Here is a 26,449-nt window from a genome sequence, read left to right as displayed (position 1 = left end):
TTTCGTATGCGTTTTTTCGTATTCGTCATCCTAAAAATTCGTCACGCACAGAAACCTTGCACACTGAGTCCGATGCGTATTAATTAATCAGTTGTGAAAAAATTCGCTAAACAATACAAAATGAAGTCTTCCAGCAGTGAGGATGATTTTGTTTTCTTCTCTTAAAAAGCTAAAAAGAAAGAGGAAATGTTGGGTCCATTCCATCCTGAGATCACGTAGAGAGGAAGGAGGGTTCCACCTCCTTATCAAGGAGCTCCAGGATTATCCCAAGCGCTTCAAAGTTTACTTCATGATGTCAGTGGCTCAGTTTGATGCTTTGCTAGCGATACTGGAGCATCATATTAAAAAGAAGACCACCAATATATATTTATTCCGCACTTTGTTTGTCATACAGTGCTTTGTGCTGCGAGACGAAGTGGATCAACTTGTCAGACGCCATTCTGGATTTTGGCGTTCGCTTGTATGGTGGCTCTGAATTGTCAAAACACCTCTCAAAATGCTTGCTACGGATGCAAAAAACGCAGAAAATCGAACCCGATCTGAATTTTTTTTATGATGGACGAAAGTTTCAGAGGCAGTGTGTAAACATGATTGACACAACCTGAGGTCGTATTTATTTTTTAACGGATGAAAATTTCAGATGAAAATATTCGGATGAAAATTTCAGACTCAGTGTGCAAAGACTTTTAGTCTTATGTAACTTTATTACTTTGAGTTTGATGAACTTAAACCATTTACGGCAATCAGTTTAGCTCAAACCATTTAAGTAACGACATAGTTGTTAAGATTTGTTACCTGAATTCTGAATGAATAAAATAAACTTAAAATCTTTAAGTTGAGTTTACTCTAATGATTGACTAAACCAACACTAAAATATAAGTGAATTTAACTCAATGTATATGAGTTTACAGTACTCATACTTACTGGTTTTAAAACTTAAATAGTTTACGGCAATCAGTTTCCTCAAATGGTTTGAGTTACCATAACTTATCGGGTTTTACAGTGTACAGAGCCTCAATATATTCACACCAAAGTGCTGCACATGATTATATACATTAGCACAAAAAGACAGAAATAGAATGTGCTGAGAAGAATTATATAAGTGTTGCTGAGATACAGATTTACTGCAAGCTGGAGTTAGACATAAAAATATAGAATCATGCCCACCAATAGGAACATTGTATTGCTCAAAGGTTGCTCTTTCATGGCTCAGGAGATTTAAAGGGGTAGTTCAACCAAAAATGTCCTCCTTTACTCACCCTCATGTCGTTCCATATTACTGTCTAGGAGAAACAATTGAGATATTGAATGGATCTCATATGTGATTTTCCTGTGGGTGAGTGTCCCATGCCATTGCATCAGTAGATGGGGTCACAATGTTGTAGCTGTTGTACCAGAGCATTACCCACACTGAACAGAACAGCGTACGAGCGGCACCTGGCTAATGAAGTGCTCAAGAGTAAACAACTGAAAGACCTAGAGTTAGAGCTCCTCACCCATTCCACTCCCAGCTCTTTTGTTGTGCTTTATCAAGCCGTGGACATTCCCAGAATGCTAAGCAGGATCACCGCTGCTCCTGTTCCTTTAGTGTTTTCAAAGACACGTCTAGTATGTTTGATTAAATCTACTGAAGCCGGTTAAAAGCATCTTTAATCAGAACCTTCTCAAAAGCTTATTATCTTCTAAGCGCCACATCACAAAGAAATAAGTTTTGATTCAAATGGAGATGAGTTACCTCTTCGTCAAAGTTTTTACATTCGCCCCATTCACATTCACTACTTCTGTGTGTTTTTCAGCGGACACACGCCTCTGGTGGTGACCGGGACGAACTTGGATGTCATACAGGAGCCGAGGATTCGGATCAAGTACGGCGGGCGGGAATCCGTAAACGTGAGTAGCTTCGTTTGCTTTATCGCTGGTTCCTCAATTATCCACCCTCACTTTTTAAATGACCTTAGTTACCTGAGCTCAGGAGCTTGTGGGAGAATGGCTCTATCTTGTGAGCTGATATCTCACTAGGGCCGACGCGATGAAACCAAATCGCATCAGTTCGACCTCTGAGATGCGTGACCTTGGGAAGTGGAATGCTTTGTCTGCAGGTTTGAGTTAATTATCAGTGACTTTCAGTAGAGAGAGGATCACACAATCTGCGCGCTGCCTTTTTTGTGATGCATTAGACTAATTTCTGTCTTTTCTGTTGACCCACGGAGGCGAGATCCGTTGTGACTCACTGCCACAGCTCCAGAAATCTCATATATCTCCTACCCACAAGCCTCTGCGTGACCTCTTTTTCAAGCTGTGTATCTGTAATTTCGACTAAGTACCCTGCTGAATTATTCAGTCTGCACAAAGTGGTGTGGATGAGGCATTTAATTTGAGCATTTTACTCTGCTCATACCACCTTTGCCGAACTGGATTTTGTTGGGCATTATTTGTAGAATCCTGCATAAAACCAGCTTCATCCAGTGCAGTATTGGTGGAAAGTGGCCAGTTTAAGAGGGTTGTATTGGTTAATGGGCTTCAAAGGATGATGAACTGCAGACACATTGGCTTGGTCAGCATAAAGATATCCCAAAAATAATAAGACCCAAGGGCTGAGGAGTTGGTACAAATTCAATTTGCTTACCACTGCAGGGGGTCCAATTTTAATTAACATAACAGGATTTTTAGGTTTGGTCAGACAGGAGGATGGGATAGCCAGTGGCATCTCATATCTTCTATTGTATTATCATTCTTTGATTTTTTTTTTTTTTTTTTTTTTTTTTTTAAGTATGCAGTACTGTATGTTAGATTAACAAATATGTATATATAGTATAGCAAGTATATGAAATGGTGTCAGTCGACATTTGGCTGGTAACATTTTTATGAATTCTATCAATGCATGAATGCGAACAAACGTGAACCACCCTCGGGACAGTTGACGGACCAGTGCTGCATTGTTACGAAACTTTAAGCCTTGGCAATTTAAACATTCAAGCGCAAGAAGATGCGAAAGGAAGCTAATTTCTTTACTCACACGCTGTGTGGGAAGCATCCAAAGCGCGCGTCTCAGACATTGATCGAATACTAAACTGAGCGCTCCTTCATGTCTTCTTGCACTTGAATGGACAAATTCACACAAAAAATAGTTTTCAAAAAATAGTCTTAAGTGAATGTAAACAGTTGAGAAAGTAAACGCATGTGTACAGTATCAGTATATTAGATCCGTGCATTCGCTCTTATAGTGACAGCAGCATAATATTCCTGCTGCTGTTTGTGAAATGACAAAGAAAAAAATCACTCACTGCTCTTGACTGAATAACTTCTGTAACTTTAATAAGGATTAATTAATAAGGATGTTTAATTTATACAGTGAAGACTATGGATTATTTACATTTGCTTACTTTATTAAACTCCTGTACCTGAAAACTACTGTCAGACATACCTGAAAAACCTGAAAAGCACTGTTTATTTAATTTGCATCTGTTATAATTTATTTATTTGTGCTTTTGCTTGTAATTTATTTGTTCTTATTTTATTACTGACTGTTTACTTGTCTTTAATAATTATATTAATTAGGCTAGTAGTTTTAGCTGTCGAAATTGGAATATAGAGAATTGTGAATTTTCACTGGTATCTAACATTTTGATGTCTTTACTGGCCAGTTTCATGCCCAGTAAAATATATTTATGGCCGGTACATTTTTTTAAGTCAGCAGCCATTGGCAAGTGTGGCAAAAAGTTAGTTTTAGGGTGGAAAATGCTTATAATTGAAATTAACTATGAGTTTTTTGGTGCCAAAAAAAAAAAAAGAGTGGAAGGATGTATGATAGGACACAATGTACCATTTGTATGAGCAATATGATATGTAAAACGCATCTTGTGAAGTGTGGAAGTGTTCAGAACAGCAATAATCACACATTATCTCTTACTTCACTGAGGTGAAAGCAAAACTGCTATAGCCGTCCTTCCTCTGTTTCCGACAGCATAACTGCACTTCAGTCCCCAGCTGTACAGATGTACCCGTGTGCGGGTAGTTCTCCTGAAAGTCACTTTTAGTAAAAGAGACACCGGCTGCGCAATGAGGAGTGACAGAAGCCCTGCGTTTCACCACGCTTCACAGAGCCCAGAGCTCTTAGAGTTCTTAAAGGGACTCCTGAAATATGTTGTGTGGGCGCTGTCTGATGTGTCGGGTGCTAGTGCTGTCTCTTCCTTTCTTTCTTTCTCTTTCTTACTTTTTACAACAGAGCAAGAAAAAGAGAGGTAGACAGAGAAAGGTTGGCTTCCTTCTTTCAGGCATCATCACCAAAGAGGTTCTTTGATTCCCTGCATTTTTATTAACCGTTGAGGTTACAATTATGTATTTCTTCATCCCTCCTTTTCCTCAGTATTTTTGGAGAGGGAGATGGGGAACAAAACAGCCGCGGAGCCTGGCAATCAAAGCCGAGCGCCGTCAAGACAGCCTTCAAACTGTCATCTGCCTCCTCCCCAAATTGCTTCTCTTCCTCCTCTCCTCCCCTCCCGTTACCTGGCGGGGTTCTCAGAAAGCGAGCGAACGGCAGACAATTGCCTTTGTGCATCCTGCTGTACCTGTCACCAACCCGCAATTGAGACATTAATCATTTTCCTGATTATAGCTAAAAGATTAGTTTTTCTACCTTTGTCTTCTCTCGAGGAGGAGAAGAAGAAGAAAAAAATCGCTTGACACATGCGGCAGCGAAGAGATTCGGTAATGAAGTCTGGAGACGGATTCCTAAAGCGTTGCACGCCACTATCTGAGCCGATCACAAAGGCACTTCAGTTTTTTCTTCTAAAACGAAGCGATCAGACGCTCCCACCAATCAGTGTCAAAGACCTCCCCAGATACCTCAGATAAGAGCGCGCTCGCAAAAAACCAACATGAAGAACATGAACTATGGATGATAAAAGCATCTTAGCATTTAACAGAGCCACGGGCGTTTGTCTACAATCGTGCAGATGCTTATAGTTGTTCTACATTCACCCTAATTTCCATCCGTCTCATTTTTTTGCCCATATATTTACATGCGCATGTACTTAAAACAACAAAGGGCATAAATCAGAGCTGGTGGGCAACTCTGCTCAGTCATTACCATAAAACTTTCTATTCTCCTGTGTCAGTTTGGAAGGTTCAGAAGAAGATATCATGCTTTTCATAGTGTACTTCCTGTGTTTCAATCGAGCAGGTTAATGTTTAAAGGATTAGTAAATGTGTGTGTATATATATATATATATATATATATATATATTCTACATTTTTGTTGCACAGAAGAAGGTCAAACAGGTTTGGAATGATTGCTTAATGGACTATATGGGTCGTTGACGAATAAGGTTTAATAAGTGTAAAAAAAATATAATAGAGATATAATTAATTTTGAAGTTTTAAGTGCTAACAATGAGATTATGTGGTTTTTATAATCAATTAACACTGCTTTTGTCATTTTTTACAAGATGGACAAAATTTGCCACCAAAAAAGTCTTTCAGTTTAACCAAAATTTCGGATTTAGCGAATGACACTTTGGGTTATACCGAATGACGATACTTTCAAACAGTGCTAACAGGCTGATATCTAGCTAGCTATTGAAAGGACAATCAAACATTTTATATTTAGTACGAGTTTTTAAAATATTACAACATTTTCCATGTTTTATAGCGGTTGTACCGAATGACCTGATGTTTCGGGACATGCGTATGAGCAAGTGAAAACATGGATTTTTCAAATAGTTAAAAGAGAGTTAGTTACTTTGCTTCACGACCATGTGGTCCTTTGCAGGTGTCTGAATGATGTCACATCCTGTCACATGATACTGACCGCATGACTTGATCCAAAATGGTCCCTTTATTTTGGTTACTCCAAATGACATCAATGAAATTCATTTTTCCGGACATTCTTTCTCACAACAAAGCAACGGCTTCTACACATAATTTTAATACCATTTTGCACTATGTTGATATATGATGTTATAAAATCATGCCAGAATAAAAAATATGTACATTTATTACATTTTAAGATATTTTAATCACAAATGAAATAGCTGTATTGGCCTTTGGGCGGTTAAACCAAATGACCTTTGGACACTTCAAAATCTTTAAAATACCTTTATATGCAAAATATAATTAAAACCTTTTGGATTCAACAAAAGAGATCTAGTTGTACTACCTTATATACTTTGGATGTCATATCTTTGTTTTTTATTATTATTAAGGTATATATAGAGATATATATAGATATCTTTTTTGTGTTCCACAGAGGAAAAGAAACTCACACAGGTTTGGAACAACATCAGGATGAGTAAATGATGACAGACTTTTCATTTTTGGCTGAACTATCCCTTTTGGGCATTAGTACTGTTTTCACTGACCCGAGTAACTCGAGACAGATTTTAGCCAGTCTCTATGCAACTCTTTGTCCTAGAGACAGAGAGATGAGTGGAGAGAGATGCTTGGATTCATTAGTTTAGGCGGGTAGGACTGTGCTTTGTGCTGAGTCATGTGTCAGTTCATGGAAGAACCTGAATCCAATTATTTCAGAGAGACAGAAAAGGATCCCAATTATTTCCACAGCCAAATACCTGCAGCTACTGCAGCCTGGTCATGGAAGGACAGGAGAGGAACTCAGATGTTATTAGTCTGGTGCAGCCCCTGCAGTACAGCTAAAAACACATTTGCTTTTGACCCACTCAGTATCTGCATTTCCTTCTGCTTATAACAGGTGTTATTTAAAATACAATTAAAACCTACTAATTAAATCCAGCCATGTGGAAAGCTACATTTTTTTCCCCCTACTGTTGGAAAACTGGTAGCTTGATGTGGGCGGAAGTGAAGAAACAAACTGGTACAGCAAGACAAAATGTGACAACAGCCAGTGTGTGTCCAGCCAGTTTGAAACAGATGGCATGCAGAGGCTGCGCTAGGCTCTTCCCGGCCGTGCCAAGCTGGTAGTGGCCACAGCATCTGTCTCTGACATGGCACTGCCACGGAAGGACAGAGAAACACACACGCGGTTCAATCGCATTAGATCCTTATCTTGTCCTGCTTAGCTGGGCAGCAGCGTTGTGCGCCATTCAGCTTTTCAATTCAATAACACAAAGGTTGCAGGTTCAGTGTTTAGTAGGAGTGGTCCATGAACCGGAAAACTGCTGGAACTGTCCTCCGCTGTCATCACTGGAGTTAGTAATAATTTAGTGCTCACTTTAATCCTGAGTGAGTAACAGTACACTTACTACAGTGACAATATCCCTGAAGCAATCCGGTTTAAGTGTTTTGCTCAAGGGCACAATGATGATAGTTCATGGGTCTTGTGGGGCTCAACCTGCAACCTTCAACCACAACCATATATATAGACAAATGTTCAAATGTTTGAGGTCGTTAAGGTTTTATAATGTTTTTGAAAGAAGTCTCGTATGCCCAGCAAGGCTGGATTTATTTGATTAAAAATACAGTCAAAACAGTAATACTGTGAAATATTATTGCCATTTTAAAAAATAACTCTCTTCTATTTGAATATATTTAGGGCCAGAGTGCCAACGGTGTGAGGACCATATTGGAATTGCTCCGTTTCTTATTATTCTTCTCCTTAATTAATTTTTGAGGGCCTAAACATGCTCAAAACCTCACAAAACTTTGAACATGCGTCAGAATTGGCGAAAATTTAAATCTGATAAGGTTTCAGAATTGGGTGTGGCAAAATGGCTCAATAGCGCCACCTATAAAATTCAACGAAGCTTCCCTCGTGCTACGTTTCACGTACAGGTATGACATTTGGTAGACACATGTAACAGCCCAATAACTACTAAAAAGTCTCCTGGCGAAAATCTGAAAACCAACAGGAAGTCAGATATTTTGAGTTTTCTTTGCTAAATTTGTGCAGTTTTTGCCATTTCCAGACGTTGTACTTTAATGATCTCCTCTTAGAGCTTTAATCAGATCAACATCATATATGGTCAGTCTAATCTTAAGGCCTTAGCAATGTTAAATTGCGAAGATCTTGAGTTTTCGTTGAGCAGCGTGTCCTTGGCAGCCTGACAAAGTCTGATGTTTTGCCATGAAACAGGAAGCTGTTGTAAGTCAGGCATACAATGTCCGACCTGCCCCAAACTTCACACCTTTGGTAAGAGTCCTGACCTGAAGACATCTACATGGCAATATTCAGTTATAGTCAAAGCACCACCTGCTGGCAGCAAGAAGTGTAGCACGTCATATTTCTCCTACTGTATATTTACCCGCTAACATGCATGTCGCCCACTGTTCACTGTTTCCCTAAGGCCACCGGGTGGCTGTGGCCCTGGGTGCGAGGACCCTTTCAACGCTGCTTGCAGCTTTAATTTAAAATGTAATTTATTTCTGTGATGCAAAGCTAAATTGTCAGCATCGTTACTCCAGTCTTCAGTGTCACATGATCCTTGAGAATTAATTTTAACGTGTTAATTAACGTGAATCCAAATATAAATTTAGCAATTTTCTCACAATATTTAATGTTAGTTTTGTACATATAACATATATAACAAATTTAAGTTTTTAAATTTTTTTTTTTTTTTTTTAAGTCTTATTAATGTTTGTCATAAGAAGTGTCTTGTCATTTTTCTATATTCAATGACTGATTGTAGCTCCTCTTGCTTTTTAGCTCAGCTAAGAATCAGTTTTTCAACAATTTGACTAGATCTGCATTTCCACCGCGCTCTCTCAGTTACCTGACGTGTGGTGCTGTGGAGTGTGTAATGGGATTACAGGTTTTGATGACAGTGTGACTTTAGAGTTATAGAATCCCATTCATTTTTAACCAGATCCAGCCCCTCTGAGCTGCAAGAGAGCTTCTGTTATCATGCAAACACGGTGCGTAATGTGAAGTGCCTACAGAAGAGACCCGAGCTCACGGAGGCGACGTCAAATGTTGTTCAAACCTACACACTGTTCAGTCAGCTGACATGAAAGTCATAATTTTGGAAGCATGTTTTCTTTTTAAGTTTTCCTGACTTTAAGTAAGCATAGTAAGTCAGTCCTGCTTGATACTTTGATGTATTTGAGGAAAACCAGAACCAGAAGGTTGCAGGTTCGAGCCCTGGTTCGAGTTTTTGAAGGATATTCAATGTGAAGTACACTTTCAGAGGGTCAGAACATCCACAAATCCTCATGTCCAAAAACAGAGGCTGTATTTTGCTTTTTTTGTGTGTGTGTGTGTGTGTGTGTGTGTGTGTGTGCGCCTTATTTTTTTCTCAGACTGTCAGTTCATTCCGAGAATTCGGCCTTGAAGATGAAAACCTCAAGAGTGTTTACTAGTAATGGCACTGACCTAGAGAGCAAGCAAAAGCCAATACCAGTTAATCACTGACAAGAAAACCATCGTGATCTCAGAATTGACAAATATCACTTATTATACACTCCTCGAGGGCCGAGTGAAGAGGAAGAGCAAAGGAATGAGGAACCAAAAGCTATGGAATGAGATGCACCCTCAATCTCACGAAAATCAAGTTTGTGTGGTCAAAATGAGTTAGTATCGATTGCGGCTCTGGCTGCGAGGAGGCGAGATGCGAGTAGGAGGTGTGGTGCTCGCCGGTCCTGCCGTGCTTTGAAGATATTTAGCTCTAATTAAGTTTCTCCCCCGAGAGTCGGGGAGAAGAAAGAAATGAGATGAAAACCTCCCGGCACAGTCAGAGTTTCACAGCAATCAATTTTGTTGTTCGAGCGTCAGTGCTACTCCAAGGGAACGGCTCGGTGCCTGTGCACGTAGACGTGAGTGCGTCCGTCAAGTGTGACTGCTGATGTTTATGCAGTACAGATCACAGTTGTTGCATACTTGAGGTATGAGAGTGCTACAGCTTGCGTCATTTCAGCTCAACAATGTAATCACATTGGATCTGAGGCGTAGCGGTTAGCGATACATTAGCTTGTGTTGCAAGTTCCAAACTCATGAAATGTCAAACTTCTGACAAAAAATGTTCCCCTAATCCCCCTAAAAATATTTTGCAGAACATTATAAATAAAAATAAAAAAGAAATGACACAAAATTAAGCCTTAAGAACTTTTTTTTTGCATTATTTAAATATTTTCATCCAATAAATGACATTTCCCTCCAATTTTTCATTATTTTGTTGTTATTATTAATTGTGCTCATTTTAGTTGCTCATTATATTCTCTTTATTGTAGTACAGTATTTTTTAAACTTGTTTTTTTTTTTAAATAAATAAATAAATAACAGCATAAATTATTGTTAATTAGAGACAAATACCACTGTGATGTACTTTGCAATTTTAATAACAATGGGAAAATTGTCATAAAAATAATATCACAATGCAACAAATCCAAATGGTCCTAAAATATGCTTCTTTTTATTTATGCAAAAATATGATAACTTTTTTTTTCAAGCGACCCGAACTAGTAGATATGCCAGTTCATTTTTGTCATGAAATACATCACACACAGTAAAGTGTGATGTGGCTAGATTCGATCTGAAGAGTGTAATTTACACTTTTAATGTTTTCTCTCTGAGTTTGTTTCTGATTTTTGAGTTTAAAAGGTAGTCTTTCCTTTGTTCTCCAGCTCCGTTGTTGTCTAACAAAAGGAAATGCATCTGCAGTCTTTTCAGTTCAGTAAAACACTTGAAAACAGATGGTATCAAAGGGATCTTAATGGGAAAGAACTGAAGTGAGATGAAACAATGAATAACAATTACTCTCGAAAACTGGTGATGAAAATAAAGCATATTTCTCTCTCATTTCCAGGTGTGTAAGGTTCTGAACACCACGACTATGAGCTGTTTCGCTCCCTCGCTGACAGCCGAGTACAGGCCGGGTTTGGACTCAGTCAAGCACGCAGACGAGTTTGGTTTCATCTTCAATAATGTGCAGGCTCTTTTAGTGTACAATAACACTAACTTCATGTACTACCCCAACCCTTACTTTGAGCCTCTCAGCACCAATGGCATACTGGAACAGAAACCTGGATCACCTATCATTTTAAAGGTACGTCCAGCCACCACACACTTGACCCTTTGACCTGAGAGGTACAGATCAGACTGTTACTATCCAAGCATATACAATGTATCCTGAAAGTATATATGTATATACTAGGGCTGTCAAAATTAACATGTAATGCATGAGAATTTTTTTTTTTTTTTTTTCAGTTTAACGCATTAAAAATATTTAACGTAATTAACACAGCATCCGTTTTTTCCCCCGACATCCTTTAGCTAGCTTTACATTATATGATCACATTCTTACTCTTGCAAATGCTCCGGCCGCATTGAGTTCTCCTTCAAGCTTGAACGGAAAAAAACCCATTGCCCATTTTGTCGCGTATCCTCATAAGCACAGTCTTAAATGAGTTAAATAAGGTCTCAAATGAATGTAAAGAGTTGTGAGGAAATGGGGTGCTTGTCAGATCCGCGTCATGTGCGTCAGATCTTAAAGTGACCGCAGCCTAATAAACCTGCTGCGGTTTGTCATTAAGGTTAATCAAACAACAAAAGAAAAAGAGAAAATCACTCACTGCTCTTGACTGAATAACTTTTATAGGTTTAATAAGGATTATTTTATATTTAATTTATAAGTTATGCAGTGAAGACTGTGAAGTGTTTGATAAATTTATTTACTGTAATTTCTCTATATTTCCTACCTGTTAGATTAAATATTTAAAATATACTGTCTTTATGTTGTTTTTACACTAATTTGGAGATTAAATGTGACATTATTAGAATATATAAAAATATATTAAAAACTTTGATGTTAGATGCGATTAATCATGATTAATCACAGAAAAAAATGTGTGATTAATTTAGTTTTTTTTTTTTTTATCGATTGACAGCACTGGTATATACACATAAATATTCAGTAATGTACGTTTTTCAAACACAACTAACCATCATTCATGTGTTTTGTGTTTGTACCAGGGTAAGAATCTGGTTCCACTGGCATCTGGAGGAGTGAAGCTTAATTACACTGTTCTGATAGGAGAGACTCCCTGTTCTGTCACCGTATCTGAGTCTCAACTGCTGTGTGAGCCACCTAATCTCACCGGCCAGTACAAAATCATGGTAAGTATGCATGTGTATGTTGGGAATTTTTTGGACACATCCAGCTTAAATCTGAAATATCTTTAAATCCAGATCAAAACCCATAAATTGTATTTCTGATTTATTGAAATGTATCTCAGTACCCTTTTTTTGTCATTCAGGACACAGCACCCCAGTTTGGGGTCAGTAAGATTCTAAAGGCCCTTTAGTACTTGTTTACTAGATTTGAGACCTGTGCTGTTGAGGTGTGTGCACTGTAAACCTGAATAAGTTGGGCTAACTCAAAAAAATTGAGGCAATCAGTTACATCAGATTTTTTAAGCTATGATGTTCCCAATTTTAAGTAAGCAGAACTAAGTTTTGAGTTTGTAGTACTCATGCATGATAATTGTTCCTACCTTGAAGAACCTTGAGTTCTTGCAAATCAGATGAGTTATTTACTTACTTCACTGTAAACCCTAATAAGAAAATTCAGAAAACACCATGGATGCACAGGGAGTTCTTGCCCAGAACAGAACCATACCGCCAATACAAACTCTATGCATTATCAATCGTATTTGACGATAGTGGTCCTGACAGAATTGCTAAAATGTTAACAATAGCATGGTATAGCTCTTACTGAATGAGTACAGAAACTTAAATCATGTAACTTACCTACTCTCAAACCAAGCAGCATGTGCCACTTGTCACCATGATGGTAACTTTCCTAAAGCCCACATTAACAGAAACTTTTCTAAATTAGCATAACAAAACATTAATCACTACTAAATCTCCCTTACTATTAATCTTGCACAAAAAAAAAAAAAAAAAAACATTATAAAACACTTAATTTTAGCATTTACTCTCCTTTTCAAGTGCCATGGGCAAAGCATGCTGGGAAATAGAAATCCCAGCCCAGCTTCAGTTAAACTTAAGTTAGTCTAAATTAAAACAAATTAGTTCATACAACTCAAAACAATGAAACAGTTCAGTTTACTTGAAATATGTCAGTGCTGTGAACTCAAAAGAAAAAGAAAGTTCTAAATACTCAGTTAATACAGTTAATTTAACTGAACTAATTTGTTCAATTTAATTTTGTCCTACTCAAAACAATTAAGTATTTTGAGCATTAGGGTTTACAGTGTGTTAAATGCCCTGTTTAAACACTCATTACTTACTACTGTTGTACCGCTGGTGGAGATGCAGGCCAGACCTTCAGCAATGCAACAGTCTTGTTGCTGTCACCTGGTTCCCTAGGAACAGAAAACCAATTATTGCTAGTGCTGCCCAAAACTTACTCAAAGCAATGTGTATGTTTTTTTTTTTCCTCTATTTTTGTTGGTTCAGTGGGTAAGGTATATTTTTACACTCTGTATCTCTGTGTGTGCATCTTTATATGAGTATCTGTGTGTGCATTTATTCTTAACTGATTCTCATGTGTATATATGTGCGTTTGTTCTCTCAGGTGCAGGTCGGTGGTCTGCATGTGTCCCCCGGTTCAGTAAACATTCTTTCTGACAGCCTCCTGACTCTTCCTGCCATTGTCAGCATCGCTGCCGGTGGTGGACTGCTTCTCATCATCGTCATCCTCGTGCTTATTGCCTACAAGCGTAAATCTCGTGAGAACGACCTCACACTCAAGCGACTCCAGATGCAAATGGACAACCTGGAGTCCAGGGTCGCACTGGAGTGCAAGGAAGGTGAGAAAGACAAAAATCGCCTTTTCACTATGTTGCTTTATTGATTATTTGTGTTTATTTGGGAGAAACTGATCTTGTTGACCAAAAAGCAGGACTGTCGTGTCCTGGATAAAAAATAGTTTAGTAAGTCAGGTAATGGTTAGAGCATTTCAATTTGTTTCTGACACTTGTTGATCTTTTTAGACCCTGTTTAACCTGGTATTAAGATGTGTTTTGGTCAATCGGATTACAAGTAGACGAGGGAGACACATTCCCGTTTACACCTGGTGTTTTAATCAGTCTCTTCTGTCAGAGAATGGATTTGAAGCATCAAATGCGCTAACCAGTATTTTAAATAATTTAAATATTTGAACATATATAATGTTAGTTGTGTTTGTTCTAATATTCCTTTTTTCTCTTACTCACCGAAAACTCAACAACACACTCCAGAAATACAGCACATGGTGTTTGTTTTAGTTCAGATGATGTCATATTCTTATTAATCAAATTGTACCAATTAAATCTTTAGCCATAGAATGATGCAATACACATCATCATCTGAGGGTTCCAGGAGGCTGACAGATAAAACAGGATTTCTTATACACAATGCAGGCAAAAGCATGTCCCTGACCCATGTTTAGTGAGACTGAGAGGATGAGGTTTGTGTTGACTGACTCTAGAGCCTCAAGGAATATAAGATGTAGAAGTATTAAAGGGGCAGATTGAGCCCTGCACTCCATGAACGCCTACGAGTGAGTTTAAGATAAGTGAAAGGCATTGAGAGAAACGCCCGACCAAGATGAAGAGAGGGACAGGTGAGGGGAGACGATAGAGTTAAGGCAGAAAAAACGTTTCAGAAAGGAGAAATAAGGAAACGTGAGGGAAGAGAGTAAGAGAGATAGATAACTCCCTCAGGAAAGAGTGCTGCCCCAGGCTCTGTCAGAATGGACCCAATTAAAGACATCCCACCTCCAGTCTCCACCAGCAGGGGACAAGCACTTCAGCAGCCTGCAATTTACTCTCTGTGTGTGTTTGTGTGAGTGAGAAAACCATAAATAGAGAGAAGCTGAGAGGTTATTTTGGTTTGCGCCCTTCGTCTGCCTGCAACACCCTTCAGGAACTTCATAAAAACCTCAAACTGGACAAAACAAAGTCTTCAGAGATGTTGACTAGAACAGCAGTTCAGGTTTTAGCATGTGTGTGGACCTTTTATGTGGCTACAAACCCAAAACTCAAGAAATGTTCATAAATCACCCCAAAATTTTAAGTAAGAAATTATATTTTGCATTAAGAAAATTAGTCCTATTTTTTGATGGCAATTAAAAACATCTTCCTTGCTAAATTCTTATTATTGTGCAATGCTTACTGATCTTTTATTTTGAGGGTAAAATATTATTTGATAGTATTATATATATATATATATATTATTTTTTTTTTCATTAATTACATTTATTAATTAATAAACCCATTAATGTTAGTGGTGATTTTCATATAATAGAGTAATTTTAAAAAAATAAATCTTTCATACATTTTAATGCAGTTGTTTTCTCATCATCATTTAATTAAAGCATAGTACAACAACAAGTACTACATGATGCAGTTTGCATTTCTTTCTTCTTCTTTTTTTCTTCTTTTTTTTTTTTTGTATTACAGTAGAATTTGACAAGAATATGCTTAATCAACAAAAATGTCACAATCTCAAATTAATAGGCAAATTAAGCAAAATATAATTTATTATATTGTTTCTTTAGATTTTGTGGCAAAAAAAAATGACTTGGACATTGAACTGTGAATTACTCAGTGTTGAAATTGTCTCTTTTTTTCCCCTTCTCTTTTTGTTTTCAGCTTTTGCAGAACTGCAGACTGATATCAATGAGTTGACGAGTGATCTGGACCGGGCTGGTATCCCCTATCTGGATTACCGCACCTATGCCATGAGAGTGCTATTCCCTGGCATCGAGGACCATCCTGTGCTCAGAGAGCTGGAGGTGGGCTGCAGTCTACTTTAACAGGAGTTGTTTAATGAACACTTTTCTCTAACAAGTTGTCCTAACCAGGTGTAACATGGGTGCACACTTCGGTGCCATGTGACACAATCATAGCCAATCTTACTGGATGTTCAATATACAGTTATATGGGGCAGGATTTTAGACCAGTGAGATTTCACTTTTTTCCCAGCTCAATGCTGTATAAATAGAAAACAACATTTTGGTGCTCTTTTTTTAGGTAAATTACGTATTTAAGGATTTTAGTTCATTGACAGTCTAGTTCATTGACAGAGATGTTGTTGTGTGTTCCAGGTTTCTGGTAATGGGCAGCTGTGTGTTGAAAGAGCTCTGAAGCTGTTTGCCCAGCTGATAAACAACAAGGTGTTTTTGTTGACATTCATCCGTACGCTGGAAATGCAGCGTTCCTTCTCCATGCGTGACCGTGGCAATGTGGCGTCGCTCATAATGACGGCTCTCCAGGGTCGACTGGAATACGCCACGGATGTGCTCAAACACCTGCTCTCCGACCTCATCGACAAGAACCTGGAGAGCAAGAACCACCCCAAACTACTTCTTAGGAGGTTTGCTGTTTACTTCATGTTTGCGTTTTTTTTTTTTTTTTTGTTCAGTATTAGTTTTTCAATTACTTTTTTCAAGTAGTTTTTGATTTCACAGTTCCTTTAGAGTGTAATATAGCTGATTATAGAATATAGATCTATACAGGTGGAGCTGGGGAGGGGGGAGGGTTTCTGAAAGTGCACTGCAAACTGCTACAGCAAATAATAGACAAGAATTTGAATGTTGAGCAGCAAGCTCATTGGCTACTGATACAACAGGGACCAATCAGATGTGCCCTATAGAAATTATGTAATTGCAAGCAGATTGAGTTAAGGACATGTGAGCCTGCGCCATCTAGAGTTTCATGACAGAATTTTACAGAGCCCCTAAACAAACATTTTTACCTGTAAATGAGCATAATGGTGGCTCTTAAAATGGATACATTACTAACTGATCTTAAAGGAACACTCCACTTTTTTTGAAAATAGGCTGATTTTCCAACTCCCCTAGAGTTAAACAGTTGAGTTTTACCGTTTTCGAATCCATTCAGCCGATCTCCTGGTCTGGCGGTACCACTTTTAGCATAGCTTAGCATAGTGCATTGAATCTGATTAGACCGTTAGCATCTCGCTCAAAAATGACCAAAGAGTTTCAATATTTTTCCTATTTAAAACTTGACTCTTCTGTAGTTACATCGTGTACTAAGACCGACAGAAAATGAAAAGTTGCGATTTTCTAGGCCGATATGGCTAGGAACTATACTCTCATTCCGGCGTAATAATCAAGGAACTTTGCTGCCATACCATGCACAGGGAGCGTGCCTTGCATTTTCATTTCCCGTCGGTCTTAGTACACAATGTAACTACAGAAGAGTCAAGTTTTAAATAGGAAAAATATCGAAACTCTTTGGTCATTTTTGAGCGAGATGCTAACGGTCTAATCAGATTCAATGAACTATGCTAAGCTATGCTAAAAGTGGTACCGCCAGACCCAGAGATCGGCTGAATGGATTCGAAAACGGTAAAACTCAACTGTTTAACTCTAGGGGAGTTGGAAAATTAGCCTATTTTCAAAAAAAAGTGGAGTGTTCCTTTAAAGTTTTGCTCTGGTATCTTAGCCTAGCATTATAGCTATATTGATTCATGATCTATAAGTCTGCTTCTCTCCAGTCTCTCAGTACAGCCCCATTGTAAGTGTCACTTATCATTTGTATGCGAGGTACTCATAAAACATTCATGAGCAGCTCAAATCCACTTGTTTTCCTTTCTCGCGCTCTCGGCTGTCCTTTATGCTTTCCCTCTAAATTTGTACTGGTTTTTCAGTCTTTCCAAAGCAGCGTATCAACTAGAAGATTTAGACTAATAATGATTAAACAAAGAGTTGCCCGAGGACTAACACACAGCACAGTCCGCGGCCGATTTCATTACGGCCCTGCTTGATGGAGGCCGAGTGTATTTTAGCTTTAGCTGGAGGTGATTTGTTCCCGCTGACTGCGGCGTTATATCAGCTATACATCACACTTTGAATATTCAAAGCAGACAGACCAAACAAACACCGCAGCCATTCCTCGTTCGCGCTCTCTCACTCTTACTGAATGATTTTTGGTGTTTCGCTACGTGACTCAGCTCATTAATAGTCTCGGTAAATAGATGCAGGGGAAATGTGGATTACGCCGTTATTTTACGTGACAGACGCCGCATCTCTCTCATTATCTGCTGTCATTAGGAACACAAAACACTAATCCCCCCGCACTGGCAGGCTGGGCCATGGGGATCAGGGGCCCGTGGTTTTTGATGACACTTTTTCCTTTTTTTTCTATGGGAATTTAGGAGATTATTGATTCGACATGCTCCTTTTGGTATCGTTCGCAGCTTCTTGTCTTCACTTTTCCAGGAAGCATCTGGAGAACAAGACGGCTGTTTTGGAAACCCTACAAAGCCGTCCCTTTCTGTCGTGTTTTCATTTATTTACTGTTTCCTTCCTCTTCCACTATCGCTTTCGGCCACATAGATTCCTGTTGGTGTTACGGTTAAACGAACACCGCTGTTTCCGCAAGTACTGCTGGCCTCCACTCCCTCCACATCGATTGGGCTCCATCTCACTAATTTTCTTCTCTGTTCCTTTAATAAAAGGCATTACTCTCTCTCTCTCTCGTTCTCATTTTCTCTCTGTCTCAGGCATTTTGATTTCAATTGATCCGTGTGGACAAACCCTGCCCTTCTTGTGACCTCTTTCTGTGTCTGCTCCTCATCTTAACATTTCTCGGATAATGGAATACATCTGGAGCTTGTCCCACCTCAGTGAGCGATGCATTCGCTGGCGTTCCAGGGGTCTTCTGAAGAGTCTTATTTCATGTTGTACAGATAAATTTAGTGAAGAATTATGGCACAAATTGTTCTTTAAAAGCCATTTTTGCCATTCAGGGTGTGATGTTACATCCAGACCACCATGATTAGTGACCTTTGACCCTTACCCATAATTCCATATTACTTCCCCCTTAGCATATCATTGTGGGGGTTTTTTTATTTTTTTTATTGATGACCATATTTATTCAACATGGCTGAAAAAAGTGGGGACACCAAGTACCACTGGTATATTTACCAATCTTCTGTCACAAGGGACAGATATTTGACAGATATTTTATATTATACACATGTTGGTTGGTTGGTTGGTTGGTTGGTTGGTTGGTTGGTTGGTTGGTTGGTTGGTTGGTTGGTTGGATGGATGGATGGATGGATGGATCCAGCTCCCTTTTGCTGTTTTAAAAAACAAATATCCACAAGTAGTGCAACTTAAAATCAGCGTCACACTTCCAGCTGACAATCAAAACCAGTGAACTACTTTTATGGTGTGCGATCCTTCTACATTTTCTTGATGTAAGAACAAAGGACATTCATTTGTGTTAAGGAAAATAATGAGTGTCAAAGATGCCTGTAGGGCAGTTGCTTGCAAATGAGACATCTTTTAAGAATCAGAAAATATCAACAGAGAGACTAATTTATTTTCATAAAGTGACCCACTTGCATTTAATGATAACCAACTGTGAAAAATAACAAGGGCCTGTCTGGTCTCTGCAGTCATCAGAGTGACTGTACGTTTCATTTCAAATAGCCTAAAGCGTAGTTGGCATTATTATTTGCTTGTCTATTATTTTTTAATCTTTATTTGATTATGGAAGATATGGAGACACTTATAAGACTCAGGCTTCTTCTGGGCTTCTGTTTCCATCTGGATCAGCAGGGAATGTGATTGTTTTCAGCGCAGACTGATTCATCACTTCAGTGGGAAAGCCACAATAAATCAAATCTCACTCGCACAGTGTGTAAAAAGGTTTTCGTTGGCTTTTTGCCATTCTTCATTGACAGAGACATTAGAGAAAAGACAGAAAATTGCATTGGAGAAAGATAAGGGATGTGGGATTAGGTTCTGGCTGGATTCGAACCTACAACTCCTGCTCAGCCACAGCTTAACATGTCTAGTGCATGGTTTTGTTTTTTGTTCTGTTCTGTTTTGTCTCGTTATGTTTTGTTTTGTTTTGTCTTGTTTTTTGTTTTGTCTCGTTTTGTTTGATCCTTGATCTTTGTCTGAAGTGTCCTATTTGTTTTTAAAATAATGTCCAGAAGCTGTTTATGGTGGGTTACAGAGTTAGTGTAGTATATTTTTTGGCCCTTTTTCGAACTTCTTTTGTCGCCCACATGAGCATCATGGCTCAGTGAATCGGTGCTAAACACTAGGCTACAGCTCTTACTTCACTGAACTTTTGAGTTTTGTTTTTTGTCTTTCTCTCCCTCATGTTAATATCTGTGGAGGACTGTGGCTAAAAATGGAACAGCTCCATCGCTTCAGGCTCTCTCTTGCTGCTTTTTGTGTGTGTGTACATGTTTTCACCTAATGAGATTTGCAGGCACCCAGAGCCACTCGGAATGGACTATTAGTGAGACACATTGTTGTGTGTCGCCCCTTCAATGAAGCATTCCTTTACTCCCCTCGAGACACACACACACATACACAACTCATAAACACACTAATAGCTAATAAAACCCTCATGTTCATTAATGAAACTCTGTTAAAAAAGAAAGCAAGCAAAAAGAAATCTAAAAATGCTGAAGAAAGAGGGAAAGCACACTTTTTATGAGCAGACAGAGGCAGAATTACAAAAAAGCCTTGTGTGATGGAAGTTTTAGAGAATGCAAAAACTCATTTAGGAGCTCAAATAGCTACTATTAACAGTTCATTCATTCTCTCACTGGGAGGCAGGCAGTGTGTTTGTGCTTCTTGGTGAAAGAAAATAGTGATTCGGTAGCAAAAGATTTCTTTTAAAACATCAAATTGTCAATGAAGAGATTTTGGAGATTGACTTCTGTGGGTCTGAAATATATTCTGAAGCCAGATATTGACTCTGAGCCCCTGCAATATGAAATGTGTCGGTGTACCAAGAGAGTGCCCAATTCCCATGTGCATTTGAAAATGCCGGGCCAATTTCCCTTCATTTTTTTCTTGTTAGAACTCAATTTCCAACCATTTGTGAAACTAGTTTATGAGAAGCACACAACCGGATGCTTCTAATAAACTAGTTTCACAAGGATACTGCATTTTGAAAGGGGGTAAATTTAGTTCAGTACATGGTTATTTAGGTTCTATTTGTAGGGGTTTTTTCCATCCGTCATTGTCTATCATTGATCGCTGATTGACTGAGACAGGAAAGAGACAGGAAACAGTCTTGCAAGACCTGATGCAACCAGCATCAAACACACTGTCATTGTAGTGTATGTGTGTGTCAGAGCTCATAACTCACTCAGACTCACACACACACTCGCTGAATGAGTGTCACATATGAATGCACGCATCAATGCACAAATACACACAGGTTTCTCTCACTCCTGCATCCAAAGTCCCTCAGCTCACAGACCCAGAGAAAAACAGGTAGGATACAAAGGAAAGTTGACAGGCTTAAAAGAGAATATATAAACATAACCATGTTTTGTATAGACCGCCACACACGCCGCTGAATAAAACACACAAATATGCACTGTCCTTTAGAAGAATCACAGACTGACGCTCTCGTCTCAAAACATGACGACTTTCCTTCATTTCACTCCATCTTGCATCACTCCTTCTATTTGCCTGCCTCTCTTCTCTCTCATTTTATCGGTGTGTGAGACTGCCATTGATTTATTCACTAAAATGCACCATTATTAAATAAGCATAATTTGACGGTCTCGTTATTCGATGGCCATGTGTTCTTTTTAGTAAAATTAGCATTTATCATCCACTAATGCATTAACCTAGATGATGGAATACTAAAAAAATGCAGCATAATGCAAATCGCATCATCTTTATGTTAATGGACTCTTAACTTCTGAATATACAAACTCGAAACCCCTCAGTGCGCTAATAACTTGTTTTTTAAAGCAGTCCATCCACTCGGTGGCCATCATGACTGTTTTCTAGTATAGCTTCTGTCTACTTGAATGTGTAAAATCTCCAAATCTATCTGTTATGCCAATGAATTGACAAAATTGTTCCCCACCAACCAGTAGTTCATCTCAGTGACCATCTATAGGGGCAACACAGTATGCATTTTTGCATTTCGTTTAGATAAAAAAAAATTTTAATGGTCATGTGCTGCTATTACTGTTTTTTCAATGTGTCAAGATTAGTTTAACTAATTTAGTTTCATTCTTATGCGATACATCTAGCTGTTTTTGAACACAAGAATGTGTCTTTAAACTAGTTTAGTTGGATTTTTCAGCAGGGATTTGTCAGTTCCCATAGGGAAGTGGTGTCTCATTAATATCTCAACTCTTTCATCCAGAAAGCAATGACATTAAATAGAGAGCAAATTGCGTACGTCTTCTGCTTCTTAGATGAAAAGACCCCAGTAAGCTTGTGTGTCTCCACTACAGTTTCAGAAATCTCAATAACATCTCACACTGTGCTCAGATTTTTCAAGATAGCAAAGTCTTTAATCATAAGTCAAATATCTCAATATGAACTTAAGTGTTTCTCATCAGGTTCCTCTAAGACCAAATTATCATGAACTTTATAGCACTACACTCATACAGTATGTCAACAGTTGTCTAATGTTATATCTACATTTATTTCTCCTGAAGAGTTTTAGGAAAAACATCTAAGAGAAAGTTAATACTGAAATAAGAAAGAAATCAAGTAAGCCTTTTGAGATGTCAAAGAGCAATACATGAGAAATAAAAATGTCCAGCTAATTCTTTCACAGTATGTGCATTCTAGAGCAAAAAATACCAATAAGCAGATTTGCTCTTTTAATAGGAGGGCAGGGCTTACTTTTCCCTCTTTATACTGTCTCTGGTATACTAATCACTCCCTTTTTTTGTAACATCATACACAACCTTTCAAAAGGTTGGCATTAGTAAGAATTTTAAAGCGGACCTATTATGCCCATTTTCACAAGATGAAATATAAGTCTCTGGTGTCCCCAGAATGTGTCTGTGAAGTTTCAGCTCAAAATACCCCACAGATCATTTATTATAGCTTGTCAAATTTTAACCTATTTGGGTGTGAGCACCTTTCCTGATGACGGCGGAGCTTTAACAGCTCACGCTTCGGTTGCTCAACAACAACAAAGCTGGACAATCTCACGCAGCCAAAATTACGATCGTCAGTAATGGTGTTCAGCCTTACATTGTTCAAACCGGAGTCGGACACTGATGGAGAGACTCAGGAAGAAGTTACAACTTATAGAATGCAACTGGATGTTTCTGAATAGTTAGTGGATACATTTATGTAGATGAAATCCAGCGTTGAATTGACCCTCGTTTGTGAAGCAGTTCAGTGTAAAATGACGGCATGGCAACAGCACTCTACTACAACAACTCTTGCTCTTCTCTAAAGCAGCTCAATATTAAACTAAAGTTAAAACAGTGAAATGTATTACGGTTTCCACAAAAATATTAAGCAGCTCGAATGTTTTCAACATCGAAATGTTTCTTGAGCACCAAATCAGCATTTTAGAATGATTTCTGAAGGATCATGTGACAGTGAAGACTGGAGTAATGGATGCTGAAAATTTAGCTTTTCTATCACAGGAATAAATTATAAAATATATTAAACAGTTGTAATAATATTTCACAATATTACTGTTTTACCCTAAGAGACTTTTTTCAAAAACTGTCTAAAGTCATCTAGCATTCATCACATGGATATGCAGCGATTATAGTTTATCACCGTCAGGACTTGACCTCTATAAACACACCTCATTTTGTCTCACCAATCAGCACTCGCTCTCACGTGTGACCCTGAAGTGTGACTCCCCTCGAACAGAATACACACACGTGCATACGCTCAAACACGCATACTCTCTTCCACACTCTGTGTTTGCGGGCTGTCTCAGCGGTGTAATCATAGTTATTTCCACATGCATTAAGAGAGTCATTTTCTCTCGCTGCTGTTGAGTAAATTGCCGGTGTGCTCCTCACTGGCCTCACAGCGGCCGAACGGAGTGTGTGAAAGTGCGTGCGAGCGCATAACGTCGCAGACATCGTTGCGACAATTACGCAGCTGATCTAACATCGTCCGGTGATGCTTATGTGTGTTTTTAATGCCCGTAAGTGAACATAATATTCGCTGCGACAAAGAGCCAGATAGAGACTTTATTTTCTAGGGTGAAAGGAGGAATGTTTTGCAGGGAAAGAGAGATATTGGTATTCCACAGGCGCGCTCAGCCGTCAGAACGAGGGAATAACCCTTTCATGTATTTTTCATGCTCGTTAACCACTCCCGTCGGGGTGCTGTTTGTTCTCCCTTCCTCTGTCTGCCTTATCTTTCCCCTTCTCTCTCTCTTCGGTTTTCCACCTGCTCTGTATTCAACAAACCCTCGGCTCTTCCTTTTTGTCTCTTCCCAAATTATTGCACACAACTCTAGAGATCCCTGTTTGAGTTGTGTGTTTGTCATTTGTGGGTTTGTGTCTGTCTCCTGTCTCAAAGCAAAGAAAGAAGGAAAGAGACAAGGGGTGGTCAGAAGGAAAAAGAAAAAACCCTGATATATGGACAAAAACAGTCTGGAGTGACTGACAGGGAAGGAAACTAGCAATGTTGTTCTCACTTTCTGTTTTTCACCCATTGAAACCCAGTCGTTATTAAAGAAAAAATGAAAATGCGCAGGTATTCTTTGAGATAAGTGTTGTCATCTGCTAATGTTTGTTTATTTGTGTGTTTCAGGACGGAGTCTGTAGCTGAGAAGATGCTAACCAACTGGTTTGCTTTCCTGCTTCATAAGTTCCTGAAGGTAACTTGCTTCTTTGACTTCCTGTGTAAGTACTAGACTCATGTAGACAGACTTTTTACACTCAGCATGAAGTCTGGTTCACTCTGCAGCTTATTCGGGCTCAGAGCCGCCCAATTAGACAGGAAGCAGCCGTCATGTCATGATCAACTAGAGTTTGTATGTTTGTAGGAGCTCATTCAAATAATTGGAGGCTCTGCAAACAGTCATATGAAAAATATCAAAGATATTTATGTGTGTAGACTTTATGGTCAGACTTTAAAGGTTTAGTATTCAGTTGTGCTTAAGGATATCCTGTTTACTTGCTGCTGCTAAGTGCCTCGAACTAAAATATCATTTTATATCTTGCCATGAATGGGGCAAGTAGGCAGTAAGGCTTATTTTAGTAACCTGGGAACATTTAAACACAAATTTGTTTCCCAGAAAGTCAGTTTGGAAATGGCATAAAGCCAACCAATCAGATTTTGAGAAAGCTTTTGGATCAGGTGGTCCGTAAGTAAATGTGACTGTGCAGTATACACTACATACTGCATACTAACTGTACACATTATGCAATAATAAGCAATTAAAACAATAGTCTGCTACATGTGACATGGCGTATTAGATTGGCCACATGACCTCATTATGGATATATTTAATTCTGTAAATGATATCTGCTTATAATTTGAGAAGTAATGTACTTATTTTTAGCATTGTTTTTTTCTTAAGTCTTGGCAGTCTGACCCAACAATGAGGGGGAAAAAACAGTTTAAACAGCTGATTGATGTTATTTTTGCACTTTCATCACTTAATGTTGTGAAATATTATTACAATTTTAAAAATGTATTTTAAAGGGATGGTTCACCCAAAAATTCAGTCATTATTGGCTCACCCTCATGTTGTTCCAAACCCATAATTCATCTTCGGAACACAAATGAAGACATTTTTAATGAAATCTGAGAGCTTTCTGTCCCTCCATTGACAGCTACCACTTTGATGCTTAAAAAAAGTTCATAAAGGGATCATAAAACTAATTCATATGAATAGATTATATAGTCAAAATTTTCTGAAGAGACTCACTTTATACGCTTTAAATGTCTTTACTGTTACTTTTGATCAATGTTAAAATCTTAAAAAAAAAAAAAATCAATCTTTTGAACGATACTGTACATACTATATACTACAGAAATAGTACCAACCTTAGATAAGTGTCTCCAGTAGTGATGAAGTAATAATAATAATGTGTGTTTGGTGTCGTGTGTCTACAGGAGTGTGCAGGCGAGCCTCTCTTCATGCTGTACTGTGCTATAAAACAGCAGATGGAAAAAGGCCCTATAGACGCCATCACCGGAGAGGCCCGATACTCCCTCAGCGAAGACAAACTCATCCGGCAACAGATCGACTACAAGACGCTGGTCAGCATCACACACTCTCATAATCACACTAATAAACATAGTATCTAATAAACTCTCATGAATGTCAGTGCTGTTACTGCATGTGTGTATGAAAGCAGGCAGTCTGGCCGAGGGAGGGTAGTGTTCATTAGTCTCTCATACCCTGCTAAGGCTGAGATTGGGGTCCTGCAGAGGGTGTGAAATTAGATTTCTCAGGCCAGGAAATGGCCTTTTCCAGAGCCCCGTTCTGCACCTACGGCTTCACCGACCACTGCCCAACATCTCATCCTCTTTTTTCCCCTCCAGATCTTGAACTGCGTCAACCCAGAGAACGAGAACAGCCCAGAGATCCCGGTCAAGGTTCTGAACTGTGACACCATCACGCAGGTCAAAGAAAAGATTCTGGATGCTGTGTATAAGAACATGCCGTATTCACAGAGACCCAAAGCTGTGGACATGGACCTGGGTGAGTTAAACTGCCTTGCGCACAGCATAGCGGGATTGGGTTTGATTTTTTTTTTATACAACGGTTTGATATTTAAGATTTTCATTTGAAGTAACTAACATTTAGATATATAAATATTTTCAGTTACTATTTTTGTTGCACC

The 26,449-nt window shown here is 38.6% G+C and overlaps 1 protein-coding gene across 1 annotated transcript in view; it reads left to right on the top strand.

Moving 5' to 3' along the window:
• plxna2 (plexin A2) overlaps positions 1-26,449 on the top strand; it is a 221,716-nt gene that overhangs the window by 170,958 nt on the left and 24,309 nt on the right. Inside the window, exons 17-25 of the mRNA XM_051879828.1 lie at positions 1,797-1,890; positions 10,716-10,955; positions 11,882-12,025; positions 13,449-13,683; positions 15,508-15,650; positions 15,963-16,231; positions 24,405-24,471; positions 25,716-25,862; positions 26,148-26,307. Coding sequence (XP_051735788.1) covers positions 1,797-1,890; positions 10,716-10,955; positions 11,882-12,025; positions 13,449-13,683; positions 15,508-15,650; positions 15,963-16,231; positions 24,405-24,471; positions 25,716-25,862; positions 26,148-26,307 — 1,499 coding nt within the window. The remainder of the gene's footprint in view (positions 1-1,796; positions 1,891-10,715; positions 10,956-11,881; positions 12,026-13,448; positions 13,684-15,507; positions 15,651-15,962; positions 16,232-24,404; positions 24,472-25,715; positions 25,863-26,147; positions 26,308-26,449) is intronic.

This window comes from Ctenopharyngodon idella, chromosome 22, assembly GCF_019924925.1.
Source record: "Ctenopharyngodon idella isolate HZGC_01 chromosome 22, HZGC01, whole genome shotgun sequence".
Taxonomy (NCBI): domain Eukaryota; kingdom Metazoa; phylum Chordata; class Actinopteri; order Cypriniformes; family Xenocyprididae; genus Ctenopharyngodon; species Ctenopharyngodon idella.
This window is presented reverse-complemented; position numbering and strand designations above follow the sequence as displayed.